Source organism: Eleutherodactylus coqui, chromosome 4 (assembly GCF_035609145.1).
Source record: "Eleutherodactylus coqui strain aEleCoq1 chromosome 4, aEleCoq1.hap1, whole genome shotgun sequence".
Lineage (NCBI taxonomy): Eukaryota > Metazoa > Chordata > Amphibia > Anura > Eleutherodactylidae > Eleutherodactylus > Eleutherodactylus coqui.
This window is the reverse complement of record NC_089840.1, coordinates 94,274,371-94,292,290: the sequence shown is the minus strand read 5'-3', so window position 1 is coordinate 94,292,290 and position 17,920 is coordinate 94,274,371. Positions and strand designations below refer to the sequence as shown.

The window sequence follows — 17,920 nt, the reverse complement described above, 5'->3', positions numbered from 1 at the left end:
ATTGTTCATTTTTAAATCCGACTCAGTCATAAACATTTTTTGTATTTATACTTATTAATAACTTTCCAGGATTGCTGTCACCAAGATGTCCGACAGGCACCACTATTGTGCCAAAATGCCATGTGGCCCTGACTTTGAATCACCCTGTGCTTTCAAACCCAGGCAGCTGACTCCTTGCTGCCCTCCAATATACTAAAAAAAAAAAAAATAAACGTTTCTGTTTTTATGTCTTTAAAAAAAATAAATGTTTCTAGACCCAAATATTCCAGGATTGTTAGAATAGTGCCACCTACTGTTTCTATTGAAAATACTTTGTGTCTAGTCCACCTCAGTAAATATTTCAATGTGGTCACATGTGCTCAGTCTTGTTTCTCTGCAGTAACACTGATCCACTCTTATCAATTGCAGCAACTTCAGAAACTGACGCTCCCCACACCAGGGATCCCGCCACATATCCAGTGGAGCAGAGAGTGAAGTAATACTGAGAAAGTGGAACAATTATGTATGAGGAAACAGAATAAAGACAGCAGGTGGTGCTATTCTAACATTAGTCCTATAATATCTGGGGATAGAAACATTTTAACAATAAGTGTAAATACAAAAGTGTTTATAATTATGGGCTAAAGGTAATTATAAACAATATTTTTTTGTGGGACATCCGCTTTAACCTGTTAACGATCATCTGCTCTATAGGTATCAGTCGAGCCAAACCTGTTCCATACCCAGCGGGTGTAAGTTATTCATGCAACAGCTAGCTCAAAATGCAGCTTTTTAACCTTTTGGATGTCATGGTCAATGCTAACTGCAGTAACCAAGTACCAACCTGGCATGCACAATCGTGAGATGCAAATGGGTTCACATGCAAGCCTGAAGCATAATGGGGACTCTTGGGGCTGCAATATATTACATTCTATTTGGCCCAATGTACATGGACGGAAATTCCACGGCGGGATTTCCCGTAGAATTTCCGCCATTGCACACTGTCATAGGATTGCATTAGTTTATGCAATCCTATGCCGACAGCCGCGATTTGACCGTGTGAAAACTCGTGCGGTATTTAAATAGCGGCATGCCCCATTTCTGTGCGGGCCTCGCAGAGACTCGCACAGAAACGTCACCTCTGACGCACCGGCTCCGATCCACGCATGCGCAGCTGTGCGCCAGGCGGCACGTCGCAGAGTGGAGGGAGAAGATGCCGGACGGGTAAGTATGAGGTCAATGCTGTTTCCCATTTTTCATATAATAAATTAACAAAAAACAAACATGTGGCATTGCCATGTCCATAAAAGTCTGAACTACTAAATATAGCATTACTTATTCCATACAGTGAACGTCATAAGAAAATCTGTCAGAATTGCTTTTTTTTGTGCATCCTGTCGCCTAAAAAAGATTGAACAGAAAGTAATCAAAAAGTCAAATGCAGCCCAAAATGGTGCTAATGAAAACTACAGGTTGCCCTGCATAAAATGAGCCCTCACGCAGCCCATCAATGGAAAAATAAAAAACTTATGAGTCTCAATATGGTGACAGAATTATTATTTTTTTTTTAAGAAAAAGATCATTCAAATTTTAAAAGTACTAATATGTAAACAAATTTGGTATTGCCGCACGTGTACTAATCCACAACATCATTTTCGCTGCACCGTGAACTCTGTAAAAACAACCCCCCAAAAAAATATTGTGCATTTGTGTTTTTTCCCCCCAATTTCTCACCACTCAATGCTGTCACAAGTCCAAAAAAATAAATTGATCCTACTGGAGAATGTCCTTGGTGTTCATGTGAAGAAAATATGTTCATAATCAATCCATGCTTCGGCAGCAGTGTACCCAGTGCCTGTCCTTGCCCAAAAGATATCACTCCTGATCTTCTGGACAGATTAGTGGAGGCAACAGCAATAGTGAAATATACTTAGACTCAAAGAAAAAAAAAACTTTTATTCTACTCACAAGGATAAAATATTAAAAAGCAAACAAAGCACAGCCCCTGCAGCATCATGGGTATTTCCATCTTGGCTTTGCATACCGAGATAAGAAACTGCTGCTACGGTATAAGTTACTTGCCACCTGGCCGGAGCCTATCGTAGCAGGGGAACGCTGTTCTACATAGCTCTCATTCACTTCAATGAGAGCTACATAAACAGCGCTGGGCTGAAGCGCTTGGGTTTTTCTGACAGGTGGTCGGAAACAGAGGGCCGAGTTTTCCCATCTCGGCCGTGAAAAGCCAAGACAGGGATACCCCTTGTAGGAGTGCAGTATACAGAATGGGCTGCAGAGGGCTACAGATAGGCATTCTGGAACACCTGTTGGTGTGGCAGGAACTAGATAAAAAGATCAGTTCCTACCACACTCAGGGAGAAGTTGATAGCTCAGTGGAGCTGGAAGAGCTGCAAGCCTGAGGTCCAGGGTGGACCAGCAGTGGCCTCGAGTCTGACAGGGACGACAACCCTAGACTCTTTCACCCAGGTGGGGTGCGGATAAGATGAACTTTGTATTGCATGCTGTATACGTTTGCCGTGTTGTGAAATAAACCTGGCAGGCACCAGACGTTAAGAAATCCAAGTTTCTGGAATGTCTTCCACACATGTGGTGCCCATTCCAAACAGAGAGGCGAGTAATCCCAGCTTGCCACACCCTTTAACCCCTTTGTGACCGTCAATACGGCTTTTGACGGCCTCACCAGCTGGGCTTTATTCCACATGGCCGTCAATTGACTGCCTCACTGTGGAATAAAGCCCCAGGGTTTGTGTGGCTGACAACTCCCTGCTATTGGCTACGCTACCCCCAAACATATGAGGAGCCGGAGAACCTGGAAAATGTAAAATCTCCTTGCACCCGGCTACCAACGGTCACCGACAGCCTGGAGCGGTGGCCTCGATGAGCAGTCCCTGGTCATGTGACAAAAAGGTAGCGATCTACCATTAGGCCGGTCTCACATGAAGGATAGAAATTGCACATTCCGCATGCGTCTGATCCGTGGTAATATGCGGGAAATTAAATGCACCAGATCACACAATTCTGGTCACATTAGTGGGTTGGAATTACGTAATTCACTTGCAGAAAACAGAACGCAGCAGGTTCTATTTTACCGCGGATCTCCGCAACATAGAGCCCATTGTGCTCCATGCTTACGGATATACCCGCAGCTCATACGTAACTAGAAAATAAATAAGCTGAGGTAAAATGAAAGCTGCTCTGTGATTGGCTGCTTTTTCTTATACCACTGAGGTAAAAATGAAAGCTGCTCTGTGATTGGCTATATCTTATACTGCTGGGGTAAAATGAAAGCTGCGCTGTGATTGGCTGCTATTTCTTATACCGCTGAGGTAAAAATAAAAGCTCTATGCGCTGCATAATGATGGCGAGGTGAGAAGAGAGGCAGGCTGAAGTCAGCTGTGGATCCACAGTGAACGTACCCATATAGCGTGCAGTGTATAGGAAGGAGCACAGTAATGTGCTGGAGGTTGGGCAGCGCTGTGGCTTGAAGTGAGACGAAGAGCAGCGTCCGCATGGAGCTTGTGTGTTTTCCCCGTTTGTGCGGCTGTCCTCCCATATTGATAGGTACATACAGACTGTGAGCCCAAATGCCTGTCCGGCTGGGTTATATAAACTACTGTACGTGATAGAGGAGCCTGCTTAGTTATCGACGACAGTCAGTGTATGGCGGGGCAGGTACGGCCGTGTACGCTCGTCCAGGACCCCACACACTAGTCAGTCACCTCACACGGCGCCACCACTTTTCCCAGGCGGGAGCAGCGTCAGTGGGCGGGCACATGGTCACGTGATCGTGACGTCACCCACGACCTGCCGGGGATGTGAGCGGCCGCTGCTGACGGAGCCAGGACAGCTGTGGTAAGTGGCGGCCGGCCGGCCGGCCGAGCTGACGGCTACTCTCCGGTCCGGCCTACAAGTTCGCCGGCAGGACGTATACTACCGGCGGTCAGTAGCCGTGTCCGGTCCCGCTGACGTCTTTCTTCTGGCATGTTGCGCCGGATCTGCATCGGAACCTCCGAACTGCAAGTACAGCTCCCATTGAAGAGTTGTGCTTGTAGTACCAAACTGGACCACTGCGGTACGGACGGCGCTATCTGTTTCCAGCACTGACAGCGGGCTAGCTTTTAGCTGATCGTGGGGATCCCAGGTGAGGGATCCAGGTGACCTATTCTGAGCACTGATTATGAATTGTAACAGTATATATTCCTATGAATCTCAAATTCAGAGCCAGAAAATTAAAAAGGTTTGAATCCGAAAATAATAATTATAAAAAAAACAACTTTTAAAAAAATCCATTACATAATATATGGCTAACATGAAAATGACTGCACATAGGAAGCAGTATATGGGATGACAGCACCTCCCATCACAATGATCATAGCCAAATAACTAAAAGGGGGCATATAAAAAAATCTAAAACAATACACCCAAAATAAAATAAAATTAAGGTGATCATGGATAGGAGGCAGAGCAAATCACAACGATGATGTTTAGGACTGTAGACCCCTTATTGTACCCCAGAGGGAGGCTGCTCCAAAATACGGGATGCTACATTATGTACCTGATCCATTCTGTATGTAATAACCTCTAATGCTTCCGTATGGCATCGCCTGTATACTATGGGCCGGCCGGAGGCACCGTGTTATCGATTAGAGCCACGCCCACAACATTTTATCTAAGCTACTGATTGGCTGAGCGGTCGCTCATGTGATGTATGGGTTGACCTCAGAGGTGTCCCTATTGGGAGCATTAGGCAGGGTCAGTATTGCCCTCTGACCTTGTCTGATGCCCTCTATTAGTTGCCCAGTGTTCTAGGACTTCTCCTTGGGACTGATTCACATTTGATGTAACCCATGTGGGAGGATGGAAACCGCAGGAATGTTTGCTTAAGGAATTTCTGTCGAAGGGTTTGGTTCATCCAGACCATCCCTGTCTGTGTGCCCTAATTAGGGCATATGATCATCATAGAGGGGGCTCCATACCCAGGACCCAGGACCCTCCTTCATAAATCAGAATGGAGATCTCATACTGCTGCATTCTTGTATCACAGCAAAAACAGGTGAGACCCTAGGAAAGGTCAGAGCATATATCTGTTGTGTCCAAGCTGGACGCAAAACACCGTGTTCAGACCGTATGTAAATATGTGTCTGAGGATCGCTAGCTATACACACAATATACTAATACGGGTAAAGTATTGATAGCGAAACCAAAAGTGGGGGAATGGGAAATCTGACCCTAACAAACTAGTGCGATGAGACCCTACTTAGAAGCGGAGCACTCACCCTGATGAAGGCGACCCTGACTCCTCCTAACTTGAAAGTAGGGATAATGTTTGTTACAGAAAATAAAGTTTACCGTGAAGATGGGAACGAGCACGCGATGAACAAAAAGGCAAGATGGCAATCTAGTCAGAAGATAATGTCACAACACCACGCCATGTCCATGACAGCAGATAGACTTATCTGACTAAGGAGTAAGACGGGCGCCACCAACCTGACTAGAAACGCCTTCGGACTAAAGGGCAGGTTCACGGAAAAAAACATCAAAATCCGCACCATTATTCGCTTGAGAATCTGCAGCACAAAATATACAGATGAGCAGCAAATCCTGCTGCGCGTGAGAATGCCCACAAATGGGTTTTCTGACTAAGAAAAAAATAATAAAACCAGCTGCCATGTGTGTAAAACCAAAAATGGAAGCAGTGCTTGCCCCCTGTTTGCCGCGGTGATCCATCGCTGTCTCTGTTTACATGCTGGCAGCAGTGTCGTTTTGTACTGTTGGTGACTGCTGCAGCCAAACAGCGGGCACATGCCGTATCCCTGGCATCATGCCTCCCATCTCTGAGCGGTGATGCCAGCTGATTGGCTGCACTGCTGATATGGGCCCTGCCGGAGCTTCAGCGCTGGGAATTGAGAGGCGACTGCTGCTTTTTACATTTATTTCTTTGTTCATTTTTGAACTTTAGAAACCCCCTTTAATCTTCTGTGCCCCCCTGACTGGTTGTATTTTGCATTCAGTGAAATGCCATCTCCACATAATGCGATAAGTGTCTTCTCGTGCCACTCGCTCTCCGCACAGTGTAGTCAGATTGCTCACTGGCAGCTGTGTGTCACTTCTGTCCACAGAGAAGTGTATCTGCGGTGCCATCTGCCTGTTGCTGTGGTTAATCTGTAATGTCTGGGCTGCAGTCCCTTTTGTTTCTGGCCATTCATCAAATTCTCTAGAGATCCGGTCAAAGTCTGGTCTCCATTGCTAAACTGAAGAGTCATGAACCTGCACTTATCTGCTCCCCTCGGCTCCAGGATATTAAAGGGCCAGGCTCGCTGCAGCTTGTAGCACTGTCTCATGGCACTTTCTTTCTGGGTGCTGAATCGTTGTTTCAGTTGTTCGTTTCTCCTCCCAACTCTTCTATTTCCCCCTGTCTGAGGGCTTGTGTTTTGTTTTGTGGGACAAGTTGTATTTTTCAATAGTGCCATTTAATGTACTGGAAAACCTTTTTAAAAATTCTAAGGCCGGGCTCACAAACGTGCGGTACGATGCAGCGTGGTTGGGAGTATCGTCGCGTGTTGCAGTGTTTTCTGCCTGCGAGTGACGGCACCTCTCCCGCTCGCTGTCATGTATTGGCTTCCTGGTCTCATTTAGTGACGGCACCTCTCCCGCTCGCTGTCATGTATTAGCTTCCTGGTCTCATTTAGTGACGGCACCTCTCCCGCTCGCTGTCATGTATTGGCTTCCTGGTCTGATTTAGTGACGGCACCTCTCCCGCTCGCTGTCATGTATTGGCTTCCTGGTCTCATTTAGTGACGGCACCTCTCCCGCTCGTTGTCATGTATTGGCTTCCTGGTCTCATTTAGTGACGGCGCCTCTCACGCTCGCTGTCATGTATTGGCTTCCTGGTCTCATTTAGTGACGGCACCTCTCCCGCTCGCTGTCATGTATTGGCTTCCTGGTCTCATTTAGTGACAGCACCTCTCACGCTCGCTGTCATGTATTGGCTTCCTGGTCTCATTTAGTGACGGCACCTCTCCCGCACGCTGTCATGTATTGGCTTCCTGGTCTCATTTAGTGATGGCACCTCTCCCGCTCGCTGTCATGTATTGGCTTCCTGGTCTCATTTAGTGACGGCACCTCTCACGCTCGCTGTCATGTATTGGCTTCCTTAGTGACGGCACCTCTCCCGCTCGCTGTCATGTATTGGCTTCCTGGTCTCATTTAGTGATGGCACCTCTCACGCTCGCTGTCATGTATTGGCTTCCTGGTCTCATTTAGTGATGGCACCTCTCACGCTCGCTGTCATGTATTGGCTTCCCGGTCTCATTTAGTGACGGCACCTCTCACGCTCGCTGTCATGTATTGGCTTCCTGATGTCATTTAGTGACGGCACCTCTCACGCTCGCTGTCATGTATTGGCTTCCTAGTGACGGCACCTCTCCCGCTCGCTGTCATGTATTGGCTTCCCGGTCTCATTTAGTGACGGCACCTCTCACGCTCGCTGTCATGTATTGGCTTCCTGGTCTCATTTAGTGACGGCACCTCTCACGCTCGCTGTCATGTATTGGCTTCCTGGTCTCATTTAGTGACGGCACCTCTCACGCTCGCTGTCATGTATTGGCTTCCTGGTCTCATTTAGTGACGGCGCCTCTCGCGCTCGCTGTCATGTATTGGCTTCCTGGTCTCATTTAGTGACGGCGCCTCTCACGCTCGCTGTCATGTATTGGCTTCCTGGTCTTATTTAGTGACGGCAGCTCTCGCGCTCGCTGTCATGTATTGGCTTCCTGATGTCATTTAGTGACGGCACCTCTCACGCTCGCTGTCATGTATTGGCTTCCTGGTCTCATTTAGTGACGGCGCCTCTCACGCTCGCTGTCATGTATTGGCTTCCTGGTCTCATTTAGTGACGGCACCTCTCCCGCTCGCTGTCATGTATTGGCTTCCTGGTCTCATTTAGTGACGGCGCCTCTCACGCTTGCTGTCATGTATTGGCTTCCTGGTCTCATTTAGTGACGGCACCTCTCCCGCTCGCTGTCATGTATTGGCTTCCCGGTCTCATTTAGTGACGGCACCTCTCACGCTCGCTGTCATGTATTGGCTTCCTGGTCTCATTTAGTGACGGCACCTCTCCCGCTCGCTGTCATGTATTGGCTTCCCGGTCTCATTTAGTGATGGCACCTCTCCCGCTCGCTGTCATGTATTGGCTTCCTGGTGTCATTTAGTGACGGCACCTCTCACGCTCGCTGTCATGTATTGGCTTCCTGGTCTCATTTAGTGACGGCACCTCTCCCGCTCGCTGTCATGTATTGGCTTCCTGGTCTCATTTAGTGACGGCACCTCTCACGCTCACTGTCATGTATTGGCTTCCTGGTTTCATTCTTATTAAATTGTCATTTAGTGACATTGCGTATAAACCGCACATAAGCAATGTAACTGCGTATGTAAAGCGTTTCATAGGCACACATAGAGAACAGCAGGGCTCTATCGCGTGTAATACACGGCTTAAACTGTTTTTATTAGATTACTTTTTTTTCAAGAATGCAACACAAAGTGCCCATTAAAAGTCACACAGAACCTGGTAACACTTGTAAAAAAAAAGAAATTAAACCTTAGTGTACTATTAACCCTTTCCAATCCAATTTGTATCCTGGTTTTCCTAGGGGCCTTACTCTATGCTGTTATACAACGGCGCTGTATCCTGGCTAAAGCCAGTACTGCATGAGGTGATATGTTGTATAGGTTCCGACAACAGAGAGGCTGGCAATATACAGTAAGAGAACCCCGACGGACGTCATCCAACATCGGAGCTGTACAGCCTTAAATCATGTCTTCAGATGTCAGACAGTGGATTGGAAAGGGTTAATCCTTATTGTTGTCACCTGAACTGGGACCTGGGAAACCTGGTAAAGGGGAAATACTGCAGTATAGCGGTTCACAAGGTAGAATTGATCCTCTGAGGACCAGTCCCAGGAGGTATTGTGTATATAATTAGTATAAACATCATAGAAGACGAGAGAAAGAGGGGGAGGTGGAAAAACCACATAGCGAGAGAGAAGGAGGGGCGCTGTGATTTAAGGGAAAGCGAGATATGGGCAATTTTGTACCTTAGAGTGGAGGTAATCATAGTGGGAGTATTAGTATTAAGCCAGCTCCTCCCCACTCGGTAGGATCCGTGAGCGCCCCCCACAAGCCAACCCAGGGACCATGACAAAAGAATCTTATGAAACTCCAGAGTAGCCTTGAACTCCAACTCAGACTGCCACTCTGTAAGACATTTTTCATTGTTCTGGGTTTTCTGCGCGTAGTTCCTCCATGTAACATAGGTGCGAGGGCTCATGATGCCGTTCTGACGAGGGAACCTGCGTACAGCGCTAATGGTGCCGAACAACTGTCCAAGCAGCCGCCACGCCGAAACAAAGTAAGCTGTTCTTTTGCAAGCTGATTGATCCAGGCAGTATTGATAGTGGGGTAATTTGGGGACTATTAGCGATTATTTTTTTTTTACCCCCTTTTTTGCCGACTAACTCAGCTGTATCCCTAAAGGAACTTGGTAGGCCACAGCTCCACCACACGTACCATGGTACCCCTCTCGGTTCCACAGTGCCAACACAACTCTGTCACTGCAGAGAACATGGCATGATCTTGTCATTTTTTTCCTGGGCGGCACAGGCTATAGGTAATTTATGGGTAAGGCCGGGCTCACATGACTGGGTCGGATTCCACAGCAGAATCCAACCCTGTGCCCAGGCGGTGACCCCCGCATACCTGTCCGCAGTTTTCTTATTTGTATTGCGGATGTGCAGGTGGCGCACATGCGCAGTACAGAGAATGCCACGCTGTCGTTAGCCGATGATGCAGATGAGTCGCGGGTCAGAAGTTTCCATTGACTTCAATGTAAGCCGTCCGCACGTAATCCACCCAGGAATAGGGCATGATGCAATTTTTTTTCCTCCTCTGAGTGGAAAATCACAATTGATTTCTGCTCATGGGCAGGAAAAATCGCTTTTCCATAGCATGCTATGGCAAGTATTTGCTGCGGAATCCGGAGATGGATGGCCTACTCCGGACTATGCAATATAAATCCACCTATTGGCGGGCTGCCTTCTCTAGTAGTATAAGGAGACCATTAACTCTATACCTTTTTTCCTATTTTTAAGTCCCATAACCTAAACTAAGGTGACAAGACATCCCGGTTTAGGTGGGATAGTCACGCTTTGGGACCATTTGTCCCGCTTTCACCAGGGTCTCAAGCAGGACAGCCATTTGTCCCGCTTTTCGAACGTCTGTTCTACTTTTGTCTTGCTTTTGGTATGCAGGGTCACCGTTAAAGTGATTACCAGCTGCAGCTGCCCGGCTGGTAATCACTCTGTGGCAGTGCTGCGACCGGGCACACACACTGACTGCAGTATGTACATCCGGGATATTCCCCCCCTGACCTCTCCTCCTTGGTTCTGCAGGAGTGGAGGATAAGGGAAGAGGGGAGTCAGTATTACTGCAGGGGCCACTGTGGGGAGTCAGTATTACTGCAGGGGCCACTGTGGGGAGTCAGTATTACTGCAGGGGCCACTGTGGGGAGTCAGTATTACTGCAGGGGCCACTGTGGGGAGTCAGTATTACTGCAGGGGCCACTGTGGGGAGTCAGTATTAATGCTGGGGCCACTGTGGGGAGTCAGTATTAATGCTGGGGCCACTGTGGGGAGTCAGTATTAATGCTGGGGCCACTGTGGGGAGTCAGTGTTACTGGGGAACCGGAAGCTAGGAATCACTGACAGCAGGGAGCCTTTGGAGGAGGTGAGCGCCGCTTAGCATGAAATCAGCTCCAGATACACAGCCAATTTCCAGTCAAAAACTTCACCAATTGTATAGATTTTGACTATTTTTTTTTTTTAATGCAGAAATGCTGTGGAATTTGTTCTTTGTCATTTTTTGAAACTGCCCTGTACTTTTTTTAATGACGGTGGTAAAATCGTACATCGTGATAAGCCCCGCCCTTGACCACACTCCTTTGCCCTGGAAAAATCTGGTCACCTTACCTAAGCGTCCCTTTCAAAAGGTAGTTGATAGTGAGGATCTTGGCCTTGTCACGGTCTAATCCAGGGGAGCAGTCTTAATGGGATGGAGCAGTCCTGTTCTATATTCACCCATGGTTTATGTGCGGCATGATGATGCCAGGTGTGATAGAGTTTGAGGCTCGGCAGGCCTAGAATCTTCCATTCTTTGGATTTGGAATACCGCGGATCGTCTGCGTAACGATCGCAGAATCCAGAATTCAAATCTGGTTGTGTGCCACCCGCCTTAGGGGGAGTTGTTCGGCCAGAGGTGCGGGGTGTAATGGGAGAGCAGGGGGATGGGGGAGGGATCCCATACCTGGTCCCTTGGTAATCCTTCCCTCTCCGTCTGTACTATGTCACCTAGGGACTCTCCTCAGCATCCTCCTCTGCCTGCTGTCCTGGTGAGGACTGTAGGAGTGCAGGGCGCTCGTCTGCTTCTCTTTACCCGTTATCACAGGTGAGGCTGGAGGTGGTTGCTGTAAAGTTTCCCCCGCCGCTGTGTTCTGGTCGGTTGTGCGGGGAGTTGCGGCTGCCATGTTGGCTGCGGATGGCTGTTCCTCCACCCACTGTGAGAGGGCCGGATAGCACTGGATTCTCTGTGCAGACAGCGTCCCCATTGGGGAGGAGGCATGAGATGTTGTCTTCCTCCTTTTGTTGCCCATCCTGTCTCTGGGTGCCTATTTCTTTCTTTTATCGGATGATGTGCACGTCCTCACTCCTGCATAGCCAGACCCCACCCCTCCCCACCCCCGCTGTGTTCTTTCTTTACACGCGTATTATATGTAATGAATAAACGCAAGTGTGAATGGAACAGTGAAAATCAATCTATCTGCATTGCTGCCATTTATATCACGGATGTAAAGCGCAATTCAAGTACATTCGTGAGGCCCGACCTAAGTGGAGCGAAATGGGTAAATTGTGCCATTTTTTTTCACCATACTTAGAGAGAAAACAACGAGTCTTAGAAAATTTAACACAAACAGCCAAAAAGAAGTGTTAAATTATATCACATGGGCAAAAAATACAATGGCAGCATACATGATAGCACACTTGTATTCTGGTGCGCCAGACGCATGTTTGACTCTGCTTTCCCAATCCCTTGAGGACTTGCTGCAGCCCCCCGCAGTGAGGAGGAGACGGACTGGAGCGGCGGTCGCGCATGTGTGGTTCCGCTCCATTCACTTTCAATGGGACTGCTGGAGATGGCTGAACACAAGCGCTCTGCAATTTTCGCCAGCCCCATTGAAATGAACGCAGTGGCAGCCATGTATGCTGGGCCAGTGCTCCATCCAGTCTGCCGGCACTGCAAGTGGGAAAAGCAACCCCACAGTGACGAGATAAAGGACCCCCATTCTTAGGATTGGTGCGGGTCTTAGTGGTGAGACCCTGCCGACCATAAAGTTCCCTGACCTATAGGGAATAACTTTAGATTTGGGGATAAACCCTTTACTTGCAGAAAGCATAATAGTTTGTGGATTCTGATGTGGATTTCACCAACCAATTGAAGAAATCTGTAAGAACCCACAGAATAAATTGCCCCGCTGCTATAATGTCTGCACGGAGCTTGTGGATGAGATATCTTGGAATCTCATTGACATTGCTTGTACTCTAAAATGTGGGACAAGGAGCCATGGAGATGACTACCGCTACAGCCCGCAGATGAGTGGTGGTGGCACACACGTGATGTGCCAGGGGAAAGTACCAAATGGGATATTCTTTATATTCAGCGAAGGTATTCAGAAAACAACCATTAACCCTTATGTACGCACCTGGACTTATCAACATTGTTTTACACCTGGGTACCCACGCGCGTTACAGCTGCTCTAGAACATGTACCCAGATAGAATTCGGGGGCCACGCATACACTCTCACTCGGAGAGGACTGCGAGTAACGGCCATTCATTGTATTTCGAATTTTCATGCATAAACATGTTCTCTGACACAAGCTGGTGTCGACACTATGGACCAAATGTTAGGCAGATATACCACGCATCGGCGTACAAATAGATGGCCATTAGCCTTTTTTCACAACATTGTCGACGTTACGACAATTCTTTATTACGAAAACAATAAAATGATTCCAAAGAAAACGAACCAAAGACGGCTCTTCCTGAGACAGTTGAGTGAAGAGCTTGCAGCACCAATAGTTGAAGATCGTTCTGAAAATCAGCAAGTTATCAGAAATTATGAAACCAAATTGGCAGTTGCGGGCGTTCTTGGTCAATCGATTTCCACGGTTTCACTACCTTCGACAACTCAGTCACAGTTAGATCGAACTGGTCAAAAAGTTGTGGTTGGTTCTTGCAATGTTTGCTATCAAAAAAGTACCAGAAAACTCAGACAAACAAGAAAATCTTGTGCGACTTGTAGTAAACCCGTGTGCGACGAACACGCCGTAACTGCGACAACATGTATCCTCTGCGAAAATGTTACTTAATAAGCTTGTAATTATAATTAAATCATTGAAATAAGTTTTATATTTTCATTAAATAATGTTTATTTTAATATTCTTACCATTTTAGAAAGCTAAAAATTAATTCCTAATATAAAAATACGCATGGTACCCGGGGAGCGACTGGGGAGCGTAATTTTCAACTCCATTTTTTAAAAATGATTGCATGCTTTAAAATTCTGGTGAAACGATATTTCCATTAAAAAAGGTCAAATTGTGAGGATCTAAAGCCGCTTGAGGAAATCTTTGCACAAACAAGAGGAAAGTCCTGAATAAGGCTTGTTGTCCCGGACATAAGGGTCAGAATAAAGATAGATAACTTTTTTTCTTATGTTACAAATGGAGATAAAGGAATTGTATCATGTAGGTAACTCCGTGTTCTGTTCGCTCACTTAGGAGGATAAATACCTGAACAGAGGAAAAATGCTGCTGAATCCGGTCATTTCCAAACTAGCTGGGAAGAGGGTGGTGCTGGCCAGCGCGTCTCCCCGGAGGCAGGACATACTGTCCAATGTGGTAAGTACTGAGATATAGGGCCTGCGCACATCATACCCCACTGCTGATGGAAAGTCATTTGAAGTTGACTTAAAACATTACAACACTTATCTGGTTCTGTCTTGTGTCGCATACAAGGAACCACAATGTGGCCGAGTGTAGGAGCCATTATTTGTCATTACTGTGTGCAAACAAACCAGTTTTGGCTGTGATTAATTCCAACTAGGTTTTTTAACTTTTCCTTTTTTTTTTTTTTAAGAAAAGAAAAAACATGACCCAAATCTGACTAATTTTGGGCATTTGTACATTTTAACTAGAGATGAGCGAGTATACTCGCTAAGGCAAAATACTCGAGCAAGTAGTGCCTTATGCGAGTACCTGCCCACTCGTCTCTAAAGATTCGGGTGCCGGCGGGGGATAGCGGTGAGTTGCGGGAGTGAGCAGGGGGAAGAGAGTGAGAGAGATCTCCCTCCCCGTTCCTCCCTGCTCTCCCCCTCCGGCACCCGAATCTTTTCAGACGAGCGGGCAGGTACACGCATAAGGCACTACTCGCTCAAGTAGTTTGCCTTAGCAAGTACGCTCGCTCATCCCTAATTTTAACCCTTTGGTGAATAGCAATGTACCTGTTTTTGGATTGTGTTCCCCGCGGCAATGATCCGTCCGCGGGGAACGCAATGTGCGCTTTCCATAGTGTTGCTATGGAAAGCGCAGCCCCCCTGCCAACAAGCGGAGAATCATAGCGATTCTCCACTCACGGCCAGCAAATCGCAGCATGCTGCGAATTGCCGCGATTCTCTGCGGTCAGCCTATCTGTCAGTCATTGAAAAATCTCCCACTTTATTTTATAATTTATTGCTTTCTACCTTAGGCCGGGCTCACACAGCCGTATGTTAAAACGCTGCAATCCCAGTGTTTGGGATCGTGTATACCTGCGTATGACAGCATATCTCACACACACTGTCATGCTCTGGCATCCTAGTTTCTTCTTTTTTTTTTTTTCAACTTTCACTCTATTATCTATAAGCAAGGTTGCATAAAACGCCGTACATACGCGATCTAATTGCGCACGTACTGCATTTTTGTACGCAGCCATAGAGGACAATAGGGCTACAGGAGTGTAATATGTGGTTAAATAGATCATGCTGTGTTTGCTTTTTGTGCTTATTATATGCAAAGTATATAAGCAAGTGTGAATGTATCAATGAAAATCAATGTACTTTCATTGACTCCATTCATTGCGTAAACTGCACACGTAATACGCAATTAAATTACGCTCCTGTAGGCCCAGCCTTAACCTTACAGCACTGAGGTTCTCCACTGAATGCGGAGAGAATCTGCTCTATCTGTATCAAATTAGTTCAGATTTTGCTGCGGATTCATTGTGGGTGTTACTGCTGACAACGATGGGGTTAGTGAGTACTCCGGATAGGGATCGCTGAGAGTGACAGGAGGCAGGGGAACAGGATGCGGATCACCAGGAGACAAGGAAGGAAGAAAGAAAGCCACAAGGAACGACAAAAATCAGAATAGATTTTCGTGTCCTGAACTTGTTCACTGCTGAAGGTGGTTTTGGGCAGCCAGGCCTCGTTTCAGGTTTTGCCTTGTGGTCCTATGAACCCTGTAAAGATATTCTGCGCATTCCTTCACTCCTTGATCTGTCTTTCTATTAGGTATGATTTGCTCACTGACATCAAAGTTTATTTCCAGCTGAATTCTCTTTTTAGCCTATTCTGGAGAACAATACTTATCTCTCCATTCCCACTATCTTCACACACGTTATTCCATCCTGTAAAACATTTTTATCTTCCTTGATTTTAGCTTTCTCACTTTTTCAATTACAGCAGTGTCTTCAGGCAACATCCTTATAATCATATCCCATAATCATATCGTTTAATCTGGATCTATCGCAATCATCTGAAATTGGTTTTCTTTGATTACTTTAAGGATTTTTTTTTCTTGTAGCTTTTTCGCTTCAACTTCTTTTGAAACTTTGACTTTAGAAGTTCATGATGTGTTCAACATTCTGCTTCAAACTATCTTTGTTCCAAAATAATCTTCTCAATTTAATACCCATTACCTATCCATCAGATAAATGCTAAATGTTGGATATTGGAGTTAGTTTGCTACATATAGTTGCCACAGACAGCGCATAGACCCATTATAGCCCATTGTTTTGTTTTCTCGTCCGTATCATTGGGGGACCCAGCCAGACCATGGGATATAGCCACTGCCACTAGGAGGCGACACTAAGCAAAAGTGTTAGCTCCTCCCACCAGGCTATATCACCCCTGCAGGCACTCAGCTAATTAGTTTTTAGCTTAGTGTCTAGCAAGGAGGCAGACATGTCAGGTCCAGGAGGACTTTATGGCGGGCATACGGGGAGTCGGGGCTTTTCCCTGGCTTTCCTGTACTCCCGGGGAGGGCGCAGGCAGATGGTGTCTCCACCACTCTGCGGCGCCCTACCCAGCGAAGAAAAGGTGGCACGACCCTGCCTATGTGCATTGGCGTCGTTGGCCCGCCAGCAATAGGGTTCCCCCCTCTGGAGCAGCGCCCCTCTCTGACGGCGAGCGCAGGGGGGAACACTGCTGGAGCACAGATGGAGAGAAGGGAGCGTATCCGGGAGAAGGGAACGGAACTTCAAGCCTCCCTCCAAGTCTGCGGTCGGCTGCCAGGAACCCCTTCAGAGGACCCCAACCACCTTGGAAGGTCCTGGGGAAAGGAGTTCAGGTGCATTTACTCCTTCTCTTTACCTATCTCCCCCTCTCTCCTCTGCCTAATTCAGTACATATGGGATTATGCCCTTCCCCCCCCTCCCCCTCTCCACTCTCCCCTCTCTATCCAGAGACACTGCTGAAAAGGGGGAGCTGGGTGCTTACCGGCCAAGGCTGGGAGGGGGTGGATGCTCGACCACAGGAATGTATGGTTGTGGGTGACTGCTGCGGCTGCGGGCAGTGGATCACGGCTGTGGGACAAGGAGCAGGCTGCAGAGTGAGCTGCGGCGCCCCGGGGGGCGGGGCGCCGGCCACGGGGACGCATTAGTGTGGTGCACCTAGCACTTCCTGTGATGCGTTTGGACTTCCGGGGCAGGCCACGCCCACCCCCAGCCGGGCGGGACTTTCAGGGAGGCGGCCAGCAGAGAGGATGGCCGCTCCCAGTAGCTCTTACAAGGAACTACTTACTAGTGAGCAGCTCCACTTCTTGCAATTGGCACTTACTGCGGCAGGTGTTTCTCTCCAAACCGCAAGCACCTCCTGGCAGTGCGGTTTGTTCTACAATCAGCAAGCTCCAGTCAGCACCCATCGGTCAGCAGCACCCATCGGTCAGCAGCACCCATCGGTCAGCAGCACCCATCGGTCAGCAGCACCCATCGGTCAGCAGCACCCATCGGTCAGCAGCGACAGTCGCCAGCAGCACCCATCGGTCAGCAGCGACAGTCGCCAGCAGCACCCATCGGCCAGCAGCACCCATCGGCCAGCAGCACCCATCGGTCAGCAGCACCCATCGGTCAGCAGCGACAGTCGCCAGCAGCGACAGTCGCCAGCAGCGACAGTCGCCAGCGGCGGCAGCTTCCAGCGTCTTTACCACAGAGAAGGCCGCCAGGTCCCAGAAGCTCCAGCTGGGCCAGGACAACCGCAGGACGGGGTAAGCCCTGCCAAGGCAGCTCTCCCCTGTGTTTGCTAACCCCTGCGGGTACTTGCTCTCAGCAGTACACGGAGACACCCTACCCCTATTCCCACCACTCCCTTGCGGTTATCTGTAGGTGTGGATTGCTTCATGTCTGACCCTAGACCAGAGGGTTCCAGTCAGGCTATGGGGAGGGCGAAATACTATGTGTGCACGTTATGCAACGCTAAGTTCCCAAGCGGTCAGGCGGAGCTCCGCTGTGTAGCCTGTAACCCAGTGCGATCAGCTCCAGGGACCCCGGTGCCCCCCGCCGCCC

At 48.0% G+C, this 17,920-nt stretch overlaps 1 protein-coding gene across 3 annotated transcripts in view; it reads left to right on the top strand.

The window, feature by feature from the left end:
- The first annotated feature begins 3,539 nt into the window (after positions 1-3,539).
- The window catches only part of ASMTL (acetylserotonin O-methyltransferase like), a 66,407-nt gene continuing 52,026 nt past the window's right edge, over positions 3,540-17,920 (top strand). Inside the window, exons 1-2 of one of the 3 annotated variants that reach the window (XM_066599869.1) lie at positions 3,540-3,558; positions 13,882-14,001. In XM_066599869.1, coding sequence (XP_066455966.1) covers positions 13,909-14,001 — 93 coding nt within the window. In that variant the 5' untranslated portion in view covers positions 3,540-3,558; positions 13,882-13,908. The other 2 variants (XM_066599867.1, XM_066599868.1) reach the window with 2 other exon arrangements.